Below are 21,423 nucleotides of genomic sequence, written 5' to 3'. Positions count from 1 at the left end.
CCTGTACTCTGTTTTACTGTATTACTGTTCTGCAGGCCTTCGGTGATCTCGGATTACTGGCCGGTTACGGTGCTAAACCCATAGGGCCGGGTTTGGGTCGTGACATCAAGCCAATGGCTTATTTTGTATAAAGAGTTAGAACTCTTCTTTTGTTGGACCCAAGTGTTGACTTGGAAAGTTATAAGCCCATAGGGCATTTACTTTTGTTGTCAACATGTAATACTTTCTGTAAGAATACTCTGATGTATGAAATATGATATCTCTTTCTTGTATCATGAATGTATGATTTATGGGTTTATTTTTGAGGGCGTTACAACTTGGTATCAGAGCGTACCGAGTTTGAATACTTTGGGTACGTGGGAAGTGGTTAATACCACAATGGGTTTGTCTTGTTTGTTAGAGACTTATGTATGATGTTATATGCTTATGTGAAAACATGTTTATCTGACTAAATGGGTATGGGATTTAATTTCTAGGATGTTGATTGGATCCTTGGGTTTCTGGGAGTCCTGTTGGAAAGGCACTTGATCAATGCTGTTTCTAACTGGAACTCTAGCAATGCCACGGGACTATCATTATCCGAAAATGAAATTCGTAAGTGCTTATGTGATTATATGCTTACGTGGAGTGAATTACTATTGTCCAATGCATTAAGACGCAAGTGAAATAGCTTCGGAACATTTGTGAATGTGCTAATGTTCTCGTTACCTTTATTAGGATGTCAGGATGAGGACGTGGTGGTAGGTGTGGTAGGCCTAGGAGGCAGGAGATGCCTATACCGGATGAGATTTCAGCGCAGCAGGAGAGGGTTGGTCAGGCTGATGTGGCTGAGCCAGTAGGTTAGCAGGCCATGGGTGCCTTAGCCCGCGAGATGGCAGGAGCATTGAGGGAATCTATGGGCATTCTCAGGGCTGAGAATCAAGCCCAGGCCCATGTAACTGAGGCAAGGCCTTCTTTTCTGAAGAGGGAGTTTTTCCGATCTAACCCGGATGAGTTTCTAGGGGATCCTAAGGAGCCATTGAAGGCTGATGAATGGCTGGAACAGATAGGGAAGACGTTTGAGATGCTTGGCATCGAAGATGGAGGCTTGAGGGTGACCTTGGTGTCCTTCCAGCTAAAGGGAGATGCAGGTCAGTGGTGGAAGCTTGTTTGGGGACGTATTGGTGGGACTTGGGAGGCTTTCGTTGATGCCTTCTAAGAGAAGTTTTTGCCTCCCGCTGTCAGGCAAAAGTTAAGGGATCAGTTCTGTCAGCTCAAGCAGCTGAATATACTTGTGGCTGAGTTTGAGGCCGCATTTACCAGTTTATCGAGGTTTGCGCCTGAGTTAGTGGCATCTGAGGAACGTCGTTGTCTTGAGTTTGAGAAGAAGTTAAGGACCAGGCTCAAACTTAGAGTTGCTAGGTCCATGACTCGGGAGTATGGGCACCTTGCGAACGTTGCGACCCATCTTGAGATTATTATGCATGAGGAGGAGGATTGGATTAGGGGCTCCAAGAGGAGTCAGGATGGTCAGGGAGACGGTAGAAGGCAGAGGGGTCCTCACCCTCAGCAGTCCCAGGGTGCGTTTGCGAGATCTACCTTTCTAGTGCCGAGTTTAGGCTCTGGGAGAGGCAGTCAGAGAGACTTCACTTGTTACAAATATGGTCAGCTGGGCCACAAGTCTTCAGCTTGCTCGCAGAGGGGAAGAGGGTAGAGAGCAGCTTCATTTTTAGCTCGTCCTCAAAGCAGAGTTAGGGCAGAGGCCAGCTGCTCTCTTGTTACTAGTGTGGTCAGGTAGGGCACCTGAAGATGTTTTGTCCGCAGTTGAGTGGCACATCTGGTGCATCTGGGTTGAGGCAGAGTTATTAGCCAGCTTAGTCAGTTCAAGCCTCGAAGGCCAATCAAGGAGCCTCTTCGGCTCTGTCTGTGTAGCATTCTTCTGCTCTGAGGGGTGAGCAGGTAGATCAGAGACCTTCAGGGCGTGTGTATGCTATTACCGCGCAGGATCTTGTGCCGGTTCCATTTGTTATGAGAGGTACCATTTTGTTTTGTAACTCGGTTGCTAATGTATTGATTGACACGAGTGCATCTCATTCCTTTATATCTACTACATTTGCATCTATTTTGGGATTGGAGTTGGCGCAGTTAGTATCTCTAATTTGTGTTTTGTCACCTGTTAGGGGTGAGTTGATTTTGAAACAAGGATGTAGAGGTTGTGATAATGAGGTCGCTAACCGCCGGCTTCCATTTTTTTTTATAGTTATCGTTTTGTCGGGTTTTGATGTGATTTTGGGTATGGACTGGTTATCGTCATACCGAGCTGTTATTGATTGCTACCGCCAGAGGGTTACTATATGTACCTTGAGCGGGGATTGTTTTCATTTCCTGGGAGATCGAGTTGGTAGAGTTTTGCCACCAGTGTTTTATCCGCGAGGGCGGAGTGAGCTTAATTACCTTCTCGCTGGCTGTATGAGTAGTGAGTGTGATGAGACCCGGACTGAGTTGCCAAGAGTGATTAGTGAGTACTCGTCCCGAGGATCTTGTTAGTTTACCACCTCATTGAGAGATTGAGTTCTCTATTGATTTAGTGCCTGGCACAACACCAATTTCCATGGCACCTTATCGTTTTGCCCCAGCCGAGTTGAGTGAGTTGAAGATTCAACTCCAAGAATTACTAGATAAGGCCTTTATTCTCCCTAGTACTTCGCCGTGGGGAGCACCGGCCCTCATTGCTAAAAAGAAAGATGGGGCCTTGAGACTTTGTATTGATTACCGAAAATTGAATCGGGCTACGGTTAAGAACAAATACCCTATGCCTCGTATAGATGATCTGTTTGACTAGTTTAAAGGATCCCGTTGTTTCTCTAAGATAGACTTGAGATCGGGTTACCATCAGTTGAGGGTCAGGGAGGAAGATATCCCGAAAACGGCATTCCGTATGCGGTATGGCCATTATGAGTTTCTAGTGATGCCTTTTGGGCTCACCAATGCACCGGCAGTGTTTATGGACTTGATGAATCGGATCTTCAGGGAGTTCTTAGATCGCTTTGTGGTTGTCTTCGTGGACGACATTTTGATTTATTCACCCTCTGAGGAGGAGCACGGGGAACACTTGAGAGTGGTGCTTGAGTTGCTTAGAGCCCATAAGTTGTATGCTAAGTTTGGGCAGTGTGAGTTCTGGCTAAGAGAGGTGAAGTTCTTAGGCCATGTAGTCTCCGGGGAAGGGGTATCTATTGATTCATCCAAGATAGAGGCGGTGCAAGATTGGGCACAGCCTAAGAGTGTTTTTGAGATCCATAGTTTTCTAGGATTAGCTGGTTATTACCGTCGGTTCGTGAAAAATTTCTCCAGGCTAGCTTCGCATTTGACTAGATTGACGCGGAAAGAGGTCAAATTTATATGGAGTGAGACTTATGAAAAGTCGTTCCAAGAACTTAAAGTTAGACTTACCACCGCTCCAGTTTTGATTATTTTGGAGAGTGGTTTGGGTTATGCAGTGTATTGTGATGCTTCACGAGAGGGTTTGGGTTGTGTGTTGATGCAAGAGAGGAAAGTGGTAGCCTATGGCTCGCGACAATTGAAAACACACGAGAGAAACTACCCTATACCTGACCTAGAGTTAGCAGCTGTGATTTTTGCCATGAAGATTTGGAGGCACTACCTTTATGGTGAGAGGTTCGAGGTGTTCTCGAATAATAAGAGTCTGAAATATCTATTTACACAGATAGACTTAAACTTGAGGCAAAGGAGGTGGATGGAGTTTATTGAGGATTATGACTTTGAGTTGCATTATCACCCAGGGAAGGCCAATGTTGTGGTCGATGCCCTTAGTAGGAAATCCATTAGCGATGTAGCTTGTATAGCCATCCGGGAGTAGGAAATGTTGGGTGCACTTGGCGAGTTCGACTTGCTTCTAGGCGAATTTGTTGAGTCTGCGGCCTTGTTTTCTGTAGTTGCGTAGCCTACACTTGTGAATCGGGTGTTAGAGGCACAAAATAGTGACCTTGAGGTAGAATCCCTCCGAGAGAAGATCTCCAGTGGGAAGGTGGAGAAGGGTTTGACTGTGTATCCCAACCTGAGTGTGAGATACTAAAATTGTCTGTTTGTGCCGGAGTCTTGCCGAGAGGAAGTACTCCGAGAGTTTCACCATTCACGCCTTGCGGTGCCTCCGGAGGCACTAAGATGTATCGTGATCTGAGTCGCCAGTTTTGGTAGAAGGGTATGAAGAAAGATGTGGCGGTGTTTGTGTCAAAGTGCCTTACTTGTTAGCAAGTGAAGGCCGAGCATCAGAGGCCAGCGGATTTGTTACAACCCTTGTCTATTGCCTAGTGGAAATGGGAGTATATTACTATGGACTTCGTTGTAGGTCTTCCGAGGATTCAACGGGGTAGTGATGCTATTTGGGTGGTAGTGGACCAGTTGACTAAGTCAGCGTACTTTATTCCTATGCGCGTGAGAGATTCGGTAGATCATCTTACCTACTTGTATATTCGGGACATAGTGAGATTGCACGGGGTACCAGTGTCGATCGTCTCAGATAGAGATCCGCATTTTACTATTAGGTTGTGGCAGAGCTTGCAGAGTGCCTTGGGCACTAGGTTGACCTTTAGCACGGCTTATCATCCTCAGACTGACGGGCAGCCCGAGCGCACTATTCAAATCCTTGAAGATATGCTTCGAGGTTATGTCCTTGACTTTAGTGGGTCGTGGGAGAGACACTTACCCTTAGTAGAGTTCACCTGCAACAACAATTCCAATCGAGTATTAGTATGGCACCGTTTGAGGCCTTGTATAGCCGACCGTGTAGGTCTCTAGTACGTTGGGCCGAGGTGGGTGATGCACCTTTTTTGGGCCCAAAGTTGGTTCGGGAGACGACGGAGAAAGTTGAGCTTATCCGTAAGAGGCTTGTTACAGCCTAGAGTCGCCAAAAGAGCTATGCCGACCGTAGGAGGAGGCCTTTGGCATTTGAGGTGGGTGATCATGTCTTTCTGAAAATATAACCTAGGCGGGATTTGATGAGGTTTAGGAAGAGTGGAAAGTTGTTCCCTCGGTTTATTGTCCCTTTTGAGATCCTCGAGAGGATTGGTGAAGTTGCCTATCGTCTAGCATTACCGCCGCAGTTGTCCAGAGTGCATGACGTGTTTCATGTTAGTATGCTTCGGAAATATGAGCCGGATCCGTCACATGTGTTGGACTGGACCGACTTAGAGGTTAATGAGGATGCCTCATATGAGGAGAGACCGGTGCGGGTTTTGGATAGACGGGAACAAGTCTTGCGAGGCAAGACGATACCCTTGGTAAAAGTTTTGTGGAAACACCACGGGGTTGAGGAAGCCACTTGGGAACGTGAGTTGGAGGTCCGTGAAAAATATCCGGACTTATTTGTTAATGTTTAACCATGTATTGGGAACTTTATTTTGTTGACAAACTCTAAGAACATTGTATATGTTTTGGTTTATGGGAGTATGGTAATTGTTGAATATATCTCGGAAATGAAAGTTTAATTTAACATTGTATATGTTGAATGTGTTGAAGAAATGCAAATATATCATTAGCATTGAATATGTTATAGAATTGTGGAATATAGTATTGGGACTTGTTGAAATTCAAAGGAATGCATGTTGATAATGCATGTTATATCATATTGTAAATTGCCTCTTGAAAAGAGATGGGACGACTGGTAATGGGTCAGGATGTTGAATATTGAATGGTAATATTGAATGGTAATATTGTTGAGAATTGAAAAATCATGTTTTTGAAACTTATAACTAATTTCGGGGACGAAATTCTTTAAGGGGGGGAGGTTATAGCGATTCTGGGTTTTCTCCTTTTATGTTTAGTATTCTGGACTTGAGTTCTATGGTTGGGTATTGCTGTATATGTCTCTTTCCATCCTTTAATTCTTTGTATTTGAGTTTTGAGATGTGTTGGGCAGCTTTGTAATAGGTTGGGTGTGTTTTGAAACAAATGGTTGCTGTCCAGTTTTTGGTATCTTCGCTTAAGCCAGGACTTTGTCGCTCGAGCACGCCGTGTGTCTTTGCTTCTTCGGTCGAGCGAGGGTTTGTACGCTCGAGCGAGTTCTGTGGGTCTTTAGGTTTTCTTTTCAGACAAAGCTTTGGCTCGAGCAAGTTTTTCTTCACTCGAGCAAGCTTGGTCTAGTGTGTCTCTTCGCTCAAGCTAGAGGTCCTTCGCTCGAGCGTGCGTCTGCGTCTCTTTTTGACCTGAAGGTTGTGTTTCTTGGCTCGAGCGAGCGAGCTGTATGTTTTGGGTTTCTTCGCTTGAGTGAGATTTTCTTTGCTCGAGCATGCTTCTGGGTTGCAGACCTGAAGCTTCGTATTGTTGGCTCGAGCGAGGCTTTCTGCGCTTGAGCGAGGTTTGTCTGTGTCTGGTCGCTCGAGCGACCAATCCTTCGCTCGAGCGAGGCTCGAATATATCAATTCGCAATAGCAGCTTCTTCTTCACTTTTTGATCTCCTTTTCTTTTCAAACCCTAGATCGACTGCTCCCTCTCTGTCTACATACCTTCTCTCTACAAATACATCTAGTTCTAGGAGTCTTCTACCCTAGCCTCTTTGTAAGAAAGATAGAGCTTGGTGTAGGCTTCGCTTTGATCCGAAAAAGTTGGTGTTTGGAGCACTTTGGGTTTTCACCTTCACCTCCTTTGAGTCTATTCCTTTGAGATAGGGATACCCTACTCTTTCTTATGAGTTTTGACATAGATTTTAGTCATTTTGTATAAATGGTGGAATATGGAAAAATTTGGAAAAGTTAGGTTTTGATCTAAAGTTATAAAAAGGGGGTTTTCAATTGTTAAATTCCATGTGTATGTGAGACCTTGGAAGATGGAATTATTGTTGTTAAATTGATGAAATTGAACCTTAGGGTTGATATTTGAAAAAAGGGAAAAATGCCCTAATTATGTTAATTAATTAATTTGAATAATTAATTTGGAAAAATATGAAATTGAGTTAAAAATCATGAAATTGGGAAAGTATGAGATTGAATGGTGTAGTTGGATAAATTAATCACTCACCTATGAAAAAGTTGATAATTTATCTGTTTGATAAATTTGTTATCTGTTTAGAAATAACTGCTTTGAGCTATCGATGGAGGATAGTCTTGATTGTTGTAGACACTGTATGTTCATTAGGGAAAACTGAAACTAATCAAATGGTTAAGTCATTGAATATGACAGTTGAATTGTCACATTGAATATGTGCCTATATTGATCATTGTATATGATAACGTATTTAAATACATTGCATATGTATTCTGTTTGGGATGAGATAGGGGATGTCCTCTCAAACCTGTTTTGGAGGAGATAGGGGATGGACTCCATTGATAACGAAGTTGGCCGGAGTGTCGAAGGTGAAAGTCCCGAAATCTTAATCACGCTTGCATAACGTAGATAATTAAAGTATTAAAGTGTTTTAATATGAGTTGTAGTCTCATTTGAATTATGGATAATGGAAGTGTTTTATTATGAGTTGTAGTCTCATTTAATTGTTTGGCTGGATAGTGAGCCATGTTTATGAATTTGAATTGGATAAGTAAAGGAATGTGGAATGGAACACAGATGTACTTGTCATGGAACTGAGAAGTGTTGTAGGTTGGTTTATAAGTGTTAACCATTCATCGAATGCTAATGTTTTAGTTATTGCTCATATTTGGTTTAGTATATCTCTACTGGGCTTTGGCTCACCCTATATGGGACATCATTTTCAGGTACTTGTGACATGCCACCTCCAAGGATGTAGTTTGGGAGGCTTAGAGGCTGGAAGATCTTTTTGTAGTTATCTTTTTGTATTACATGTGAATCAAGCCTAGGGCTTATTTTGTATTAAGAGTTAGAACTCTAGTTTTGTTGGACCCAAGTGTTGACTTGGAAAGTTGTAAGCCCATAGGGCATTTACTTTTGTTGTCAACATGTAATACTTTCTGTAAGAATACTCTGATGTATGAAATATGATATCTCTTTCTTGTATCATGAATGTATGATTTATGGGTTTATTTTTGAGGGTGTTACAGCTCGAATGGTTCGAAATTCATCTTACCGGTCGTTCGGGCAAACGTCCAGCCGGTCGTCCGGTGAGAATGTTGACAGTCGCGGTAGACAAAGACGACAACTGCAGAAGACAAGTTTTCACCTGGTCATCCGAGTGGACGTCCGGTGAACACTCATTCAGGCCATTCGAGTCACTTCTTTTTGGGCTACCGAGCATTAATCTCTTTATTTTTATTTTTTTTATAATTGTCCTAAAGATTTTTTTTAGTGAAAATGTGGTCCTTTTTGTCAAAACAAACTTTTTTTTAAAATTATTTATAACTTATCTGTATCAACTAAAAAACAGGTGCCTAAAAAAATCTAAATCAAACGGAGCATTGGTTGTGTTATGATTCCTCTAATTGAAGGCGCGATTTATTTGGGATTCCACAGAAAGAATACATAAAACCCTATAGTATTGGTTACGATAATCCAGTATGTTACAATACCGCAAGTAAGTAGGAGACTGCAATTTTGATAACTATCTGTTATTGCAATCTCTGTTTAAACAAACGGAGCATTGGTTGTGTTGTGATTCCTCTAACTGAAAGTGCGACTTATTTGGGATTCTACAGAGAGAATATATAAAACCCTATAATATTTGTTACGATAATCCAATACGGTACAGTATCGTAAGTAAGTAGGAAATTGAGATTGCGATTTTGATAATTATCTGTTATCGCAACCTCTGCTTAAACATTCACAGCTCTCTCTCTCTCTCTCTCTCTACGCGGTACAAAGGCCATGTTTAGTTCTTTTTTAAAGGGTTCGTTTGGCATGCCTTTGGAGTTAAAATAATCATATAAAATAAAATAAATTATTTTAGTTAAATAAGAGAAAATGTTAAATTTAATCTATAATCATTTCATTTTTTTTCTTATAAAATTCAAAAAATTCAAAAAATCTATTTCAAACGAGGCTTTTTAGCTTGTTTGACAACATCACTTTTTAGTTTAAAAAATCACTAAAAAAACCAAAAGTCAATAACCTATACCAAAAAGTCAAATATTCTATTTTCTTTTTACTTTTTACACATTTTTTGTAAAAAAATTAAAAAATCCTCCTAAACATACTAATTTTTTTTGCATTATATTTTAATCAAAAATTTTAAAAATTACTAAAAAAACTTATTCCCAAACGAGACCTTAAAATAACTGAAAAACCAAAAAATCAAAAAACCAACTCACAAAGCTCAAAATCACAATTCCAATCAAAAAAATTTTAAAACTCTTTATAAAATTCATAACCAAACACACCGTTCAAAACTTAAGTTTTCAAAACGAAAACCACGTCACAAAACTCAATTTTAAACTTCTTTTAAAACTCAAAACCAAACCATTTTCTCCACTTAAACATTCTCAGCGCTACTCTCTCTCTCTCTCTCTCTCCACGGTACCAATCTTTTCTCTGTTTCTCTCTCATCGTTTCTTCGCTTCTTTACTGCAAGTATATATGTATATGTTCGCCACTCATGAATGCTTGTTTAGTAGTTGAAACTTTGATGTATAAGGATTTGTTCAACCGAAAATAGAACCTTTTTTTTTTTGGATTAAGTAGTCGATTCTTGCATGAATTGATATCGAAACTAGAGAAATATATCACTGAGATTTGTTTTTAGCTTTGTAGTTTTGTTATATTGTTTGTATCAGATCTCAATTTTGTTGTTCATATAAGAATTTGTGGTTTTGCTTTTTGAATTTTTGTTTTGCGAGTCATTAGCTTATTTATTATCCATGGTAGATTTGTTGGAAATTTAATAGTATTTAATTAACTGTTAATTTTATTTTACTTGTTTAATTGATTGATCTTGCTTGATGGACTTGACTACATACCATAGTTGTAGTAGACATCAGTCTTTCTCAAATGCTTATGTTAATCTCGCTCCATTCCGCATCAGTTATAGTTAAATTCTGTGGCATAACATGATTCAAATTGAATTTGCCTTTTGTTTCCTTTACTTTCAAGAATTTTATTCTTGATTTTTGTTTTTGATTTCCTCGGTGGTTGTGCTTTGAAACCTATATATGCCATTGAGAGGAGTTTTTTTTGTTTTTTTTTCCTGCTTTAATTTTTTTTTTTTGTTGATACTTTCAATCATTCTTTAATGTTGTCCTATCAGGTTATGTGTGGTTTGTTGCTCTACTCTGAGAAGTTAAAACTTTTTTCTGATCAAGTAGTTATTTCCTTAAAAATGTTTCAGTCAGAATATTTTTCATGCTTTTAAATGAATAAGATTGTATTTTTTTTTGTTAGATGGTGAAATAAGATTGTATTGAAGTCTGCCTTTTCAATCAAATAAGAGTAGTGTTGGGAAATGAATAAATGGAAATACAAATCAAAATAGCTCAGGACGAAAATTATATATCTCCAGGATGGGATCAGCAGTATGTGTTAATTTATCATACTGTGAAACTAATTGGATGAAAAAATTTTGTTTTTTTGTTTTCATCCCCTCTTTTTCGTTGTTGGGCTTGTACTCTTCTGCAGTTGAGTTATCTATTTGCTACAAGGGAAACAAGTAGGCTAAAAAGAATCTTAGTCTAAAGGAACATAGAAATTGCATGATGAACTGATAGAGGATAAGATCGTAGTTAGCTTTTTCTGTATCCAGTTATCATGGATGTTCTTAGAACTGGTACTTCACAGTGTCAATGCAGATTTGTACAAGGTGCTTGTGAAGGAGCTTGCTCAGATTCTGGAGAGGCAGTTCGCCGGAAATGCAGAACCTCGAGCTGCAGGCATGGTAATAAATACCATGGGATGGATAGAGGGTGTTGGTTATGAGGTAACTGAGTTTCAAGTTTCCATTGTTAGTCCTGCTTGTTATATTAAAATTCAGGAGTGCTCCAGTAGTATCGATTATGTGGGATATGTTGTTTAATTAGTATAGTATCTTTTTGTATGTTGATGCAGTTGCTTCTTCATGCAATTGATGCATTCAATGCTAATGTTGTTCTGGTTTTGGGTCAGGTAAATGCTTTCCATATGAAAACTTTTGTCATGTGTGTATTGCTGCGATCTAATTAAAACTAATCCTATTATGAGTTGCATTTGCTTTGATTTGGTTAGGATAGTTGTTTGTGTGCCACTTCAGTAAAACTACTTAGAAGCAGCTTTTTTTGCTTTTAAGTTTTGAAAATGTCTGTTGTGGGCTGCTGCATTTTGGCAAAGCCTACTGTTTGGTATAACTTGTCAGGCTTTTAGTTTATTTGTTTTCTAAGTTCAATAAGCTGCAAATGCTCACTTTTTTTGGAGCTGCGATTGGATTACTTCAATTTTTAATTTTTGTATTTTTTAAAGCTGCCAATAAGTTTTACTTAACTGCAACATTGGGCTTAACATATTATGATATTCAAACAACATTAACACCATTGTTGACATGTCAAAGAATGAGATACACTGATAAACTTTTCTGCTGAAATTTACGATTTTAACAATCGAAAACCATGTTTCTCCAGATATACTAATTATATCCACACTCTGATCGTGCTTCTGGGAAGTTTATTTTTATTTTTATTTTTTGATTTTAAATATTACGATTGTGGCTGTATCTCACTGCATTGCTACTGAATGTTATTAAGTTCAATTTTGTCCGTAGTTTTGCATGTGCACTGGTTGCTAGTAACTTAAGAAACTATTTCAGATTCAATTTTCACCCCGGGGTGGTTCATGTTTTTAAGCTCACCCAAACTCTGTGCATGAGAAACTTTGCAGCATGCTGAAAGATGTATTGAAAAGCAAGCCAAATGTTGATGTTGTGAAACTTCAAAAATCAGGTGGTGTTGTCTCGAGGAATGCAAAAGTTCGTCAAAAGGCCAGGAGCTACAGAATAAGGGTAAACATCAACCTTTTTGGTTATATATATAGGAATTTTGTCAATCATTAGTTATTTGTGTTAGTATGGAGAATCTTGAATGATTATTTACAAATTTCTTGCCTTTTTCAACAAATCCTTTTGTGTTTCCTTGTTATAAAGCTAAATCATGCCGATATTTTTTACTCCAGGAATATTTTTATGGCCTTGCAAATGATCTTTCCCCACATTCCACTATCACAAGTTTCAGTGATTTGTCAGTCTATAGAATTGGTGGTGGACCACAGGCCCCATGTTCAGCCCTGCTAATTGGCGCAGAGCCTGCTGCCGACCCTACACGATTGGTTCTTGTGAATATCAACCGGGATTTGCTCCATTTGGTTCTTGCTATTTCATTTGCCAAAGAACCAGACCAAATTATTTCAAGGTATATGCAATGTCCTTGCCTTTCCTTTTTCAAAATCCATGGTATCATAAGATAGGAGGTGAATTAGTAAAACTTTTTTGAATGTCGCCACTATAATGTACATTTGGCCTCATGATTTAAGTTGACTCGTCTGTAAATTTTTTAACCTTGTGTAAGTGCATGAACTGAATAATTACTTTTTTCTTACAGTAATGTCGCGGGGTTCATCTATATCACAGACATAGATATTCAGAGGTTTTTATTTCAAAATTCTTCATTCCTTGATGTGGTTCATACACTCTTTTTCTTTTGTTTTTTTAAATTCTAATTTATCATTTTCAGGAAGAAAATTACATACCTTGCACCATCGGCTAGGGAACTCCCAAGCAGATTCTTGATCATGGGAACTTTGACATGGCTTGAAACCTAAATTGCCCAACTAACTGCATTTCTCATTTTCCTCAAATCGTTTAGTGTTAATCTTATCACTGATTTGTGTATGTATTATGCTTGTACGGACACTGCAAGGGGTTTTAAGAGGTGAAACCCGTTTATTCTGCTGAGAGGATTATTTTGTATATGATTCACTGTAATGTGTACATTCACAGATAGCTAGCTGATAACATGGTTGATACTTGCAATTTTTTATTTATTTATTTTTTGTACATAAAAAATTCAACGATAAATCATCCTAAATAGAAATGTTTAGTCAGATAAATCACTCTAAATAGAAATGTTAAGGACGTTAAATTGACAGAGATGTGATGGTAAAAATAATTTAATTTAATTAATTTAATTCACGATATAATTTTTATAGAGCATAATGGCGAAAAAGAATTCAAGTCACTTGATTGTAACACAAGGGTTGATTTAGTAATGTACGTGATTTTTTATTTTTTAATTTTGATCCAGTAATGTACGTGATTTTTTATTTTTTAATTTTGATCCATGAAAATATTCATAATTATATCATGAAAGGCATGAGGAAGCCCAAATATTTCTTTTGGGAGGAACCTGCGAATTCAATAAATATTCAGACATAGAATCAATCAGAGTTAACCACATAATCACATAAAACACAAAAATGCTAGGTGATTCGAATTTTTATGGCTTAAATGTCTCAAAATGACGTCGTTTTGGTCTTTTATTTGATTTTTTTATTAGTTAGTTTTAATTTTGGCAACCCAAAAGCTACATAAAAGCCCATAAAAAATAAATATTAATCCACATAAAACAATTCTATCAATAATTCACTTATATTTTATGGAAAAATGTTTGGTGGTCCAAATTCCAGAATGGCTTAAATGTGTCAAAACGATGTCGTCAAAATTAGTAATAAAAAAATCAAATAAAAGAAAGTTTATCCAAACAATCGTTTTATGTGGATTAATATTTATTTTTTATGTAGCTTTTGGGTTGCCAAAATTAAAACTAGCTAATAAAAAAATCAAATAAAAGAAAGTTGATCCAAACAGCCGTTTCTAACCCCCTCAAAAAACAAAAACAAAAAAAAAACAACAAAAAAAAAGGGTTTCTAGCCTATTATCCCTAAATTTGGTATCCAGTGTAATTTAAAGGCCACCTTTTCTGAATTTTCTTAATCAAAATTAAAACATAAAATTTTACAACCAAAAAAAACACATCACGGCCATACATTAATGCAAGGTAGAGTGTTAGGCGGTTTTTTTATTATTAAAAAATGATATTTTTTAAATAAAAAAAGGTAAATTACACTAACTAACGGTCCCTGCAATTTGAGACTTGTGTCACTTTGGTCCATGACTTTTCAATTGTGACACATTTGATCATGAATTTTGAATCTTCTTCCAAATAAGGACAATTGAAAATACTATTACTCAATTTCAAGGGTAAAATCGTTAATTTGATAAAATATAAACTAATTTGTCAAAAATAAATGTCAAAAAAATATTTTTGAATTTTTACAAATTATTTCTACACGCTAAAGACAAAATTTTGTAAAATTGATATATCTTTTAGATATTTATTTATTTATTTAATTTACCAAATTAATTTTATTATGTGTTTGAATGATGATCATGTAACGGGTAGTTGTTTTTATTTTCATTAAATTAGTTTCTATTTTTCCAAAAGTCAAATATGGCGAAAACTTCGATATCATTATTAAACCAACCCATTAAATCAAAAAATTTAAAACTAAAAATATTTAATATATTAATATATCGATTACACATTAAAATTCTAACAAGCACCCATTACATAATTATCATCCAAACAAATAATAAAAATTAATTTGGTAAAATAAATAAAAGTCTAAAAGATTTATGAATTTTACATAATTTTATCTTCTGTGGGTAGAAATAATTTTTAAAAATTCAAAAATAATTTTTTTGACATTTATTTTTATAAAATTAGTTTATATTTTATCAAATTGACCATTTTACCCTTAAAATTAAGTAATAATATTTTTAATTGTCCTTATTTGAAACAAGATTCAAAATTCAGAGTCAAATGTGCCACAATTGAAAAGTCAGGGACCAAAATGACATGAGCCCTAAACTATAGAAATTGTTAGCGTAGTTCGCCCAATAAAAAAAATAGTACTATTCATATATAAAATTTAAATTACTATAATAAATGAACATAAAAATGATATTTACCTTACTACTTTAAAAGAGTGGTGATTCATCCCACTAATTTTTGGACCACTAATAGTTCTAATGAGCTTAAAAAAAATAAATAAATAAATAAACTCAAGCCAAAACATCACATCATTTTAGTGGGGGCCATTGTGCTACATCATTAGTGATACTCTAGAGCTCCCAATTTAGTACTCTAAAACATTATTCACTTTAAAATAATAATGCTGGGTCGGATCGCAATTACCATTTTCCAAGCGTGGCCAGTGAGCCAAAAAAGCTTTTACGGCCCAACTTTGTAGGTTTAAATACTAATCCCAAGTTCTTAAAAAAGTGGGCTGAGATGAGTGGGCAATGGGCTTGTGCCCACCCCTAGCATGACTTCTCTTTTTGGAACTCTGTTTGATTTTTCAAAACTAGTTTTTTAAGTTTTTAAGTAGTATTTTTATATTTTTAAAAATATTTTAATCACATAATCTTGGTATAATTAAAAAAATAAAATTTATACAAAAATCTTTAAAAAATTCATTGAATACAATAAAATATGAAAATGTATTGAATTTTTGTATTTCTTTATATTTTTTATATTTGGTGAGTTTTTTAGAAAAAAATCATAAATAAATTATGTGAATCTAAAAAATAAATTAAAAAAATTGCGTAAAATATTAAAATAATGGGAGATTTATTAGAAAAGCTTTTTTTAAGTGTGTGTATCCCAATTAGTTCATAAGATATTCTTATATTCCACTAAGTCCTATTATTTGAACATTTAATCTACCAAATCCTAATTCTCATATTTAAAGTATTTTATAAACAATTCTACCCTTACAAATATTTTTTGAATGGTTAGTAATTTAGTGATGTGAACATTCACATCACGAAACGTTCATATTATAAATGTGAATATTATTAGGGTATTTTGATAACTATGTCACTCATATGACTTATTGGAATATAAGAAAATAATGTGAATAAAATTGAACATAAATAGGTGAAAAAAGATTTATGAAAAAACGCCTCTAAAATAATCCCCTAAGAACAAAACAAAAAAATTACGAAAAACAAACAATAAATTAAAAAATACATAAATCAAATACAAAAATATATATAAAAATCTATCTATTCATGTGTTTTCATTGTCGATGCGTCAATTTGGAAAATGTTTTAGATTAATATCAACATAAAAATGTTTAATTTTACTGTATAAATTAATCGCCTTCAAATAAGACATAAGTTGACAAGTATCTAAAATTATTCCTCCTTTGGACTCCAACAAAAGGACCCAAAAAACTCGGAAAAGATAGAAGCTTAACTACAAGAAGAACGCTGAGGGATTGAAAATCATCATATTATATATCATATATATGTTATTAAAAAAAATACAAAAAACAAACAATAAATTTAAAAATACATAAATCAAATACAAAAAAATATATAAAAATCTATCTATTCATATGTTTTCATCGTCGATGCGTCAATTTGGAAAATGTTTTAGATTAATATCAACATAAAAGTATTTAATTTTACAGTATAAACTAATCACCTTCAAATAAGACGTAAGTTGCCAAGTGTCTAATAATTATTCATCCTTTGGACTCTAACAAAATGATCCAAAAAAACTCGGAAAAGATAGAAGTTTAATTACAAAAAGAACTCTGAGAGATTGAAAATTATCATATTATATATCATATATATATTATTTAAAAAAATACGAAAAACAAACAATAAATTTAAAAATACATAAATCAAATACAAAAAAATATATAAAAATCTATCTGACGTGTATAAGCCCATAAAGGCCACGAATCACTATGAACAATCCAAGCCCATCACTTGGAGCCCAATGCATAACCCAGCTGGTGAGGTCCAGGACAGCTAGAGTCCAACATGGCATAAAGAGCCAATGACATTCAGACACACGGCAGGTAAAGGACGGGCCACATCAATAGACAAAGATCTGCAAAGTTATTGCCACTGCGCATCACCATTAATGCAGCCCATCACAGCATTTATTACGACAACACCTCTCCGTTGGAACAAGACCCCCTTACCCTGAACAAGGTAAGCTACAACATAGACTTTCGGCGAGGAGGGCAGGTCGGAAGGGACAGCGAAATGATTACCAAAGGATATAAGCAAACGTTGAAGACAAGAAGAATGTTAAGCTTTTCTATCTCTAATCTCTCCTCTATACTCTACTTCTCTTCCTAACTTGCTCGTCGGATGGTTCACTGGGGGACTACCCCGTTCCCCATTGAACTTGTTTGTAGGTTATCCGGTGAGCTTGATCATTTGGACTTAGGCTTGAGGAGCTTAGACCAGTCCGATCCATTCACTGGGACAAACTGTATTATCAGTTTGCGCCGTCTGTGGGAAGTGGTTCTTATCCGGACGCCAGTTGTGCTCATTGTCGCCGGAGACCCTGTCCTAACAACCTTTTCCTCCTATACATCCAAGTGTATGGTCACGACTAGATCCATGGCTTCTCACTATAATGCTGCCGACTATCAAACCGACCCTCCCAATCCAAACAACCCACCACAGTATATCACTAAGCTTACCAACAGCATTAACCGCATGGCCGAACAAAACCAGGCCCTGATAAATGCTTTACTCTAAAGAAACCTTCCGATGCGTCCTCCACCACCTCCGGACATCCCACCCAACCAAGAAAGAGCCTCGAGCCATACTGTTCCACAACCCTATCCACCAAACTTGGAGGGTTTGCAACCTCCTCCCCCGCATATAAATCTACCACCTCCACCCCCACACCCTTCGGTCGTGGCACCAAGCCCTGAAGGGAAAGTCAGCAGCGTCCAGCCCCTATTGACTGACCATGGTGACCACATTCCCCTCAGGGACGCTGAACTTCGAGCAATGAAGCTCCAGCTCCAAAGGGTCATGCAGAACATTTAACATAAACCCTCTACCACGGCAAGCTCACCATTTGTTTCCTCCATCCGAGACAAACCTCTGCCCGCCAAGTTCAAAATGCCCACCATTGACTCTTTTGACGGTACGACGGATCCAGCCGACCACCTGGAGACTTACCGTATCCTCATGATCCTTCATGCCTTCCCTGACGAGATCATGTTTCGGGCTTTCCCTGTGACACTGAAGGGGTCAGCTCGATTGTGGATCAGCCAGTTACCGGCAGGCTCTGTTTCCACTTTCCAGCATCTCAACGACTCCTTCCTTAGCTATTTCATTGGAGCCCAGCACCAACGCCGCCCTGCAACCTAATTCCTCAACATCCGTCAGACCGAAGGGGAGTCGCTGCGCAGTTTTGTTACTCGCTTCAACACTAAAGCCCTGCAGGTAGCGGAAAACAGTGACAAGGTCATCCTCACGGCTTTCATGGCCGAGCTACAATCGTCCGATTTCCTCTTCTCCCTCTCCAAAAACCCCCAACCTCCATGGCCGCCCTACTCTCCAAAGCCCAGAAATACATGAATGCCGAAAATTCACTAGCTGCTTGGTAGGATCCAATATCTAAAAACCCAACCCCCAGAGAAAAGAGAAAACACTCAGAACCCAGAAACACCCAATATAACAGCCAAACACCCCACTATACCGACCGACCTCATCGCACTGACCGGTCGGCACCAGCCCGACCACCCGGTTGGTTCGAGCGGTACACGCCCCTTAATTCTCCCATAGAACAAGTCCTCCACCAGATCCAACGGGACTACCCCCTCAAATGGCCCTTACCCTCACAAACCCCTTCCAACCGGAAAGACCAGTCCAAATATTGTCATTTCCACCAGGACCATGGCCACAACACTGATGACTGCATCAACCTCAAGGATCAGGTCGAGACCCTCATTCGTCAAGGGCGTCTCAGCCGGTTCACTGACACCTGCCCACAGCAGAGGCAAAGAACCGAGCCCCTAAAAAACAACCGCCGGCGTACCCCACCCCAGCAGCCAGCCCAACCTAACCAAGGCCATGATCGTCCCCCACAACAGCCTCGGCCACCAGGTAATCCCCCTCCGCCAGTTGGTGAAATCCGAGTCATTTCAGGTGGCCTTGCTTATGGCGGACCATTCCGCTGCGCTCAGAGGGCAGAGCTCAGGAAGATAAGGCAAGGCTCGGACAGAGCAGTTGCCACGATAGATTGACCCTCCAAACAGCCCAAGTAGTGGACAGAGCCCATCACCTTCACAGACGCCGACTGTACAGGCATCCGTTATCCTCGTGATGACCCTCTCGTCATTTCTGCCATCCTCTCCAACTATAAGGTCAGACGGGTTCTCATCAACAGCGGCAGTTCTTCAGATATCATATTCTTCAACTGCTTCCGCCAGCTCAAGATTGGGGAAGAAAGCCTGTCTTCCCTTCAAACCCCTTTGGTCGGTTTCACTGGCGACTGGGTGACCTCCATCGGCGAATACCCACGGCAGATTACCAAGTTGGTCACTTTCCTTGTGGTCGACTGTCTTTCTGCCTACAACATCATCCTTGGCCGCACCGCCCTCAACGCTTTCTAAGCCATCACTTCAACCTACCACCCCGCCATAAAGTTTCCCACCGACCTAGGCGTCGGGACAGTAAGGGGAGAGCAGACTGTAGCCAGGAAATGTTATGTCGCCTCACTCAAGGAAGTCAAGCTGAAGGAGGCCATGATCATTGAAGGACTTGACGTCCGAGATGAGGACGAGCTGGTTAGAGGAGAACCGGTTGAGGAGCTCGTTGAGGTTCCCATCGATCCCACCAACTCTATGAAGACCGCCAAGATCGGCAGCCAACTATCCCCCCAAGCTAAGGCCGACCTTATCGCCCTTCTGATCGAGCATAATGATGTGTTTGCCTGGACCCATTCAGACATGCCGGGCATCGACCCCTCTTTCATAACTCACCGCCTCAGCATCGAACCCCATTTCTGACCTTACTGCCAGAAGCAGCGCATCTTCCATCCAGAGCGCAATACACTTATAACCGCAGAGGTTGACAAGCTCCTTGAGGCCCAATTCATCAAAAACGTAGATTACCCTAAATGGTTGTCAAACGTGGTCCTAGTCTGCAAGAACAATGGCAAATGGCGACTCTGTGTCGATTACTCTGACCTAAACCGAGTTTATCCCAAAGACAGCTATCCTCTTCCCCGCATAGATCTGCTGGTCGACACCACGACCGGTCATCAAATGCTTAGCTTCATGGATGCTTTCTCTGGGTATAACCAAACCCTGATGCACCCGTCCGATCGGGAACATACATCCTTCATTACCGACCGAGGTACCTACCACTACCGTATGATGCCATTCGGACTGAAGAATGCTGGGGCTACCTACCAACAGTTGGTCAATACCATTTTCCATCATCAGATAGGTCGGAATATGGAAGTCTATTTCGACGACGTGCTTGTCAAGAGCAAACTCTCTATTGATCATCTGTTCGACCTACGAGAGACTTTCGCCACCCTACGCAAGTACCAAATGAAGCTCAACCTAGAGAAGTGCGCCTTCGGTGTAGGATCTGGTAAGTTTCTGGGTTTTATGGTTAGTCAACGGGGCATTGAAGCTAATACTGAAAAGATCAAGGCCTTGATTGAGATGCAGTCACCCAGAACGGTTAAGGAGGTTCAAAGGCTCACTGGCTGAGTTGCGGCCCTCAACCGCTTCATTTCCCACGCAACAAATAAGTGCCTACCATTCTTCAAAGTTCTTCGGCAAACTTTTGAATGGACAACTGAATCTAAAAAAGCTTTTCAGCAGTTGAAGCAGTTCATGGCAAATCCCACACTCCTTTCACAAGCAATTACGGGCGAGCCCCTCTTCCTCTATTTAGCCGTCTCAAGCACCGCAGTCAGTGCAGCTCTTATCAGGGAAGACAACTCTGTCCAACGGCCGGTCTACTACATCAGTCGGGCTCTCAGGGGAGTAGAGCAGAACTACTTGCTGTTAGAAAAATTGTCCTTGGCCTTGGTCACCGCCTCTAGACGGCTCCGTCCTTACTTCCAGGCCCATTCCATAGTGGTTCTCACCGACCAACCATTGAAGAAGGTCATGCAACAACCAAAACTTTCCGGCAAACTCATGCAGTGGTCAGTGGAACTCAGTCAGTTTGACATCTCCTACCGGCCTCGAACAACAATTAAGGGACAGGCTGTCGCGGATTTCATCCTGGAATTCACTAATCCTACCCCAACCGCTGTGCCCCTACCCCCACCAACCCCTACCCAGCCAGAAGACCCGCATTGATGGACCCTCAATGTAGACGGATCATCCCGCAGGGAAGGTAGTGAGGCTGGCCTCATTCTCACCGCCCTTGAAGGCGGCTATTTCAAATGTGCTCTCCGTTTCTTATTTAATGCCAGTAACAATGAGGCCGAATATGAGGCATTGATAGCAGGACTCCGCCTCGCCAAGGACATTGGAGTCAGCCACATCCGGGTGTTCAGCGACTCCCAGCTTATCGTCGGCCAGATTACGGGGGAATTCGATGCCAATGAGGACACAATGCAGGCTTACAGGGATATGACCCTCCCCCTTGTTCGCCTCTTCAATACCTTCCACATCACGCACATACCTCGGGCGAAAAACTCAAAGGCAAACGAGATGGCT

General features: G+C 39.4%; 2 protein-coding genes across 2 annotated transcripts in view; both read left to right on the top strand.

Moving 5' to 3' along the window:
• The first annotated feature begins 1,405 nt into the window (after nt 1–1,405).
• LOC145822940 (protein CLP1 homolog) lies at nt 1,406–12,822 on the top strand. The gene is made up of 7 exons (XM_082921529.1): nt 1,406–1,559; nt 10,680–10,807; nt 10,936–10,992; nt 11,726–11,857; nt 12,028–12,263; nt 12,453–12,497; nt 12,585–12,822. Exons 1-7 carry the CDS (start codon nt 1,406–1,408, stop codon nt 12,670–12,672), a joined length of 840 nt encoding a protein of 279 aa, XP_082777655.1. The 3' UTR covers nt 12,673–12,822.
• Nucleotides 9,338–21,423, top strand: part of LOC114288407 (hypersensitive-induced response protein 1-like) — a 116,031-nt gene continuing 103,945 nt past the window's right edge. Inside the window, exon 1 of the mRNA XM_082924569.1 lies at nt 9,338–9,414. The gene's annotated coding sequence lies outside the window, so the exon portion shown is untranslated. The remainder of the gene's footprint in view (nt 9,415–21,423) is intronic.

This window comes from Camellia sinensis, chromosome 1, assembly GCF_055761805.1.
Source record: "Camellia sinensis isolate YWXY chromosome 1, ASM5576180v1, whole genome shotgun sequence".
In the NCBI taxonomy this organism is placed as follows: Eukaryota; Viridiplantae; Streptophyta; class Magnoliopsida; order Ericales; family Theaceae; genus Camellia; species Camellia sinensis.
The sequence above is the reverse complement of the archived record's forward strand: the minus strand, read 5'-3'. Positions and strand labels throughout refer to the sequence as shown.

What these genes read in the sequence shown, in the direction of transcription:
- LOC145822940 (XM_082921529.1), top strand. Translation starts at nt 1,406, where the DNA reads ATGACTCGGGAGTATGGGCACCTTGCGAACGTTGCGACCCATCTTGAG. An exon ending in TTGTTCTGGTTTTGGGTCAG is followed by an intron (nt 10,993 to 11,725) that starts GTAAATGCTTTC and finishes TCTGTGCATGAG; the next exon opens with AAACTTTGCAGCATGCTGAA. An exon ending in ACAGACATAGATATTCAGAG is followed by an intron (nt 12,498 to 12,584) that starts GTTTTTATTTCA and finishes TATCATTTTCAG; the next exon opens with GAAGAAAATTACATACCTTG.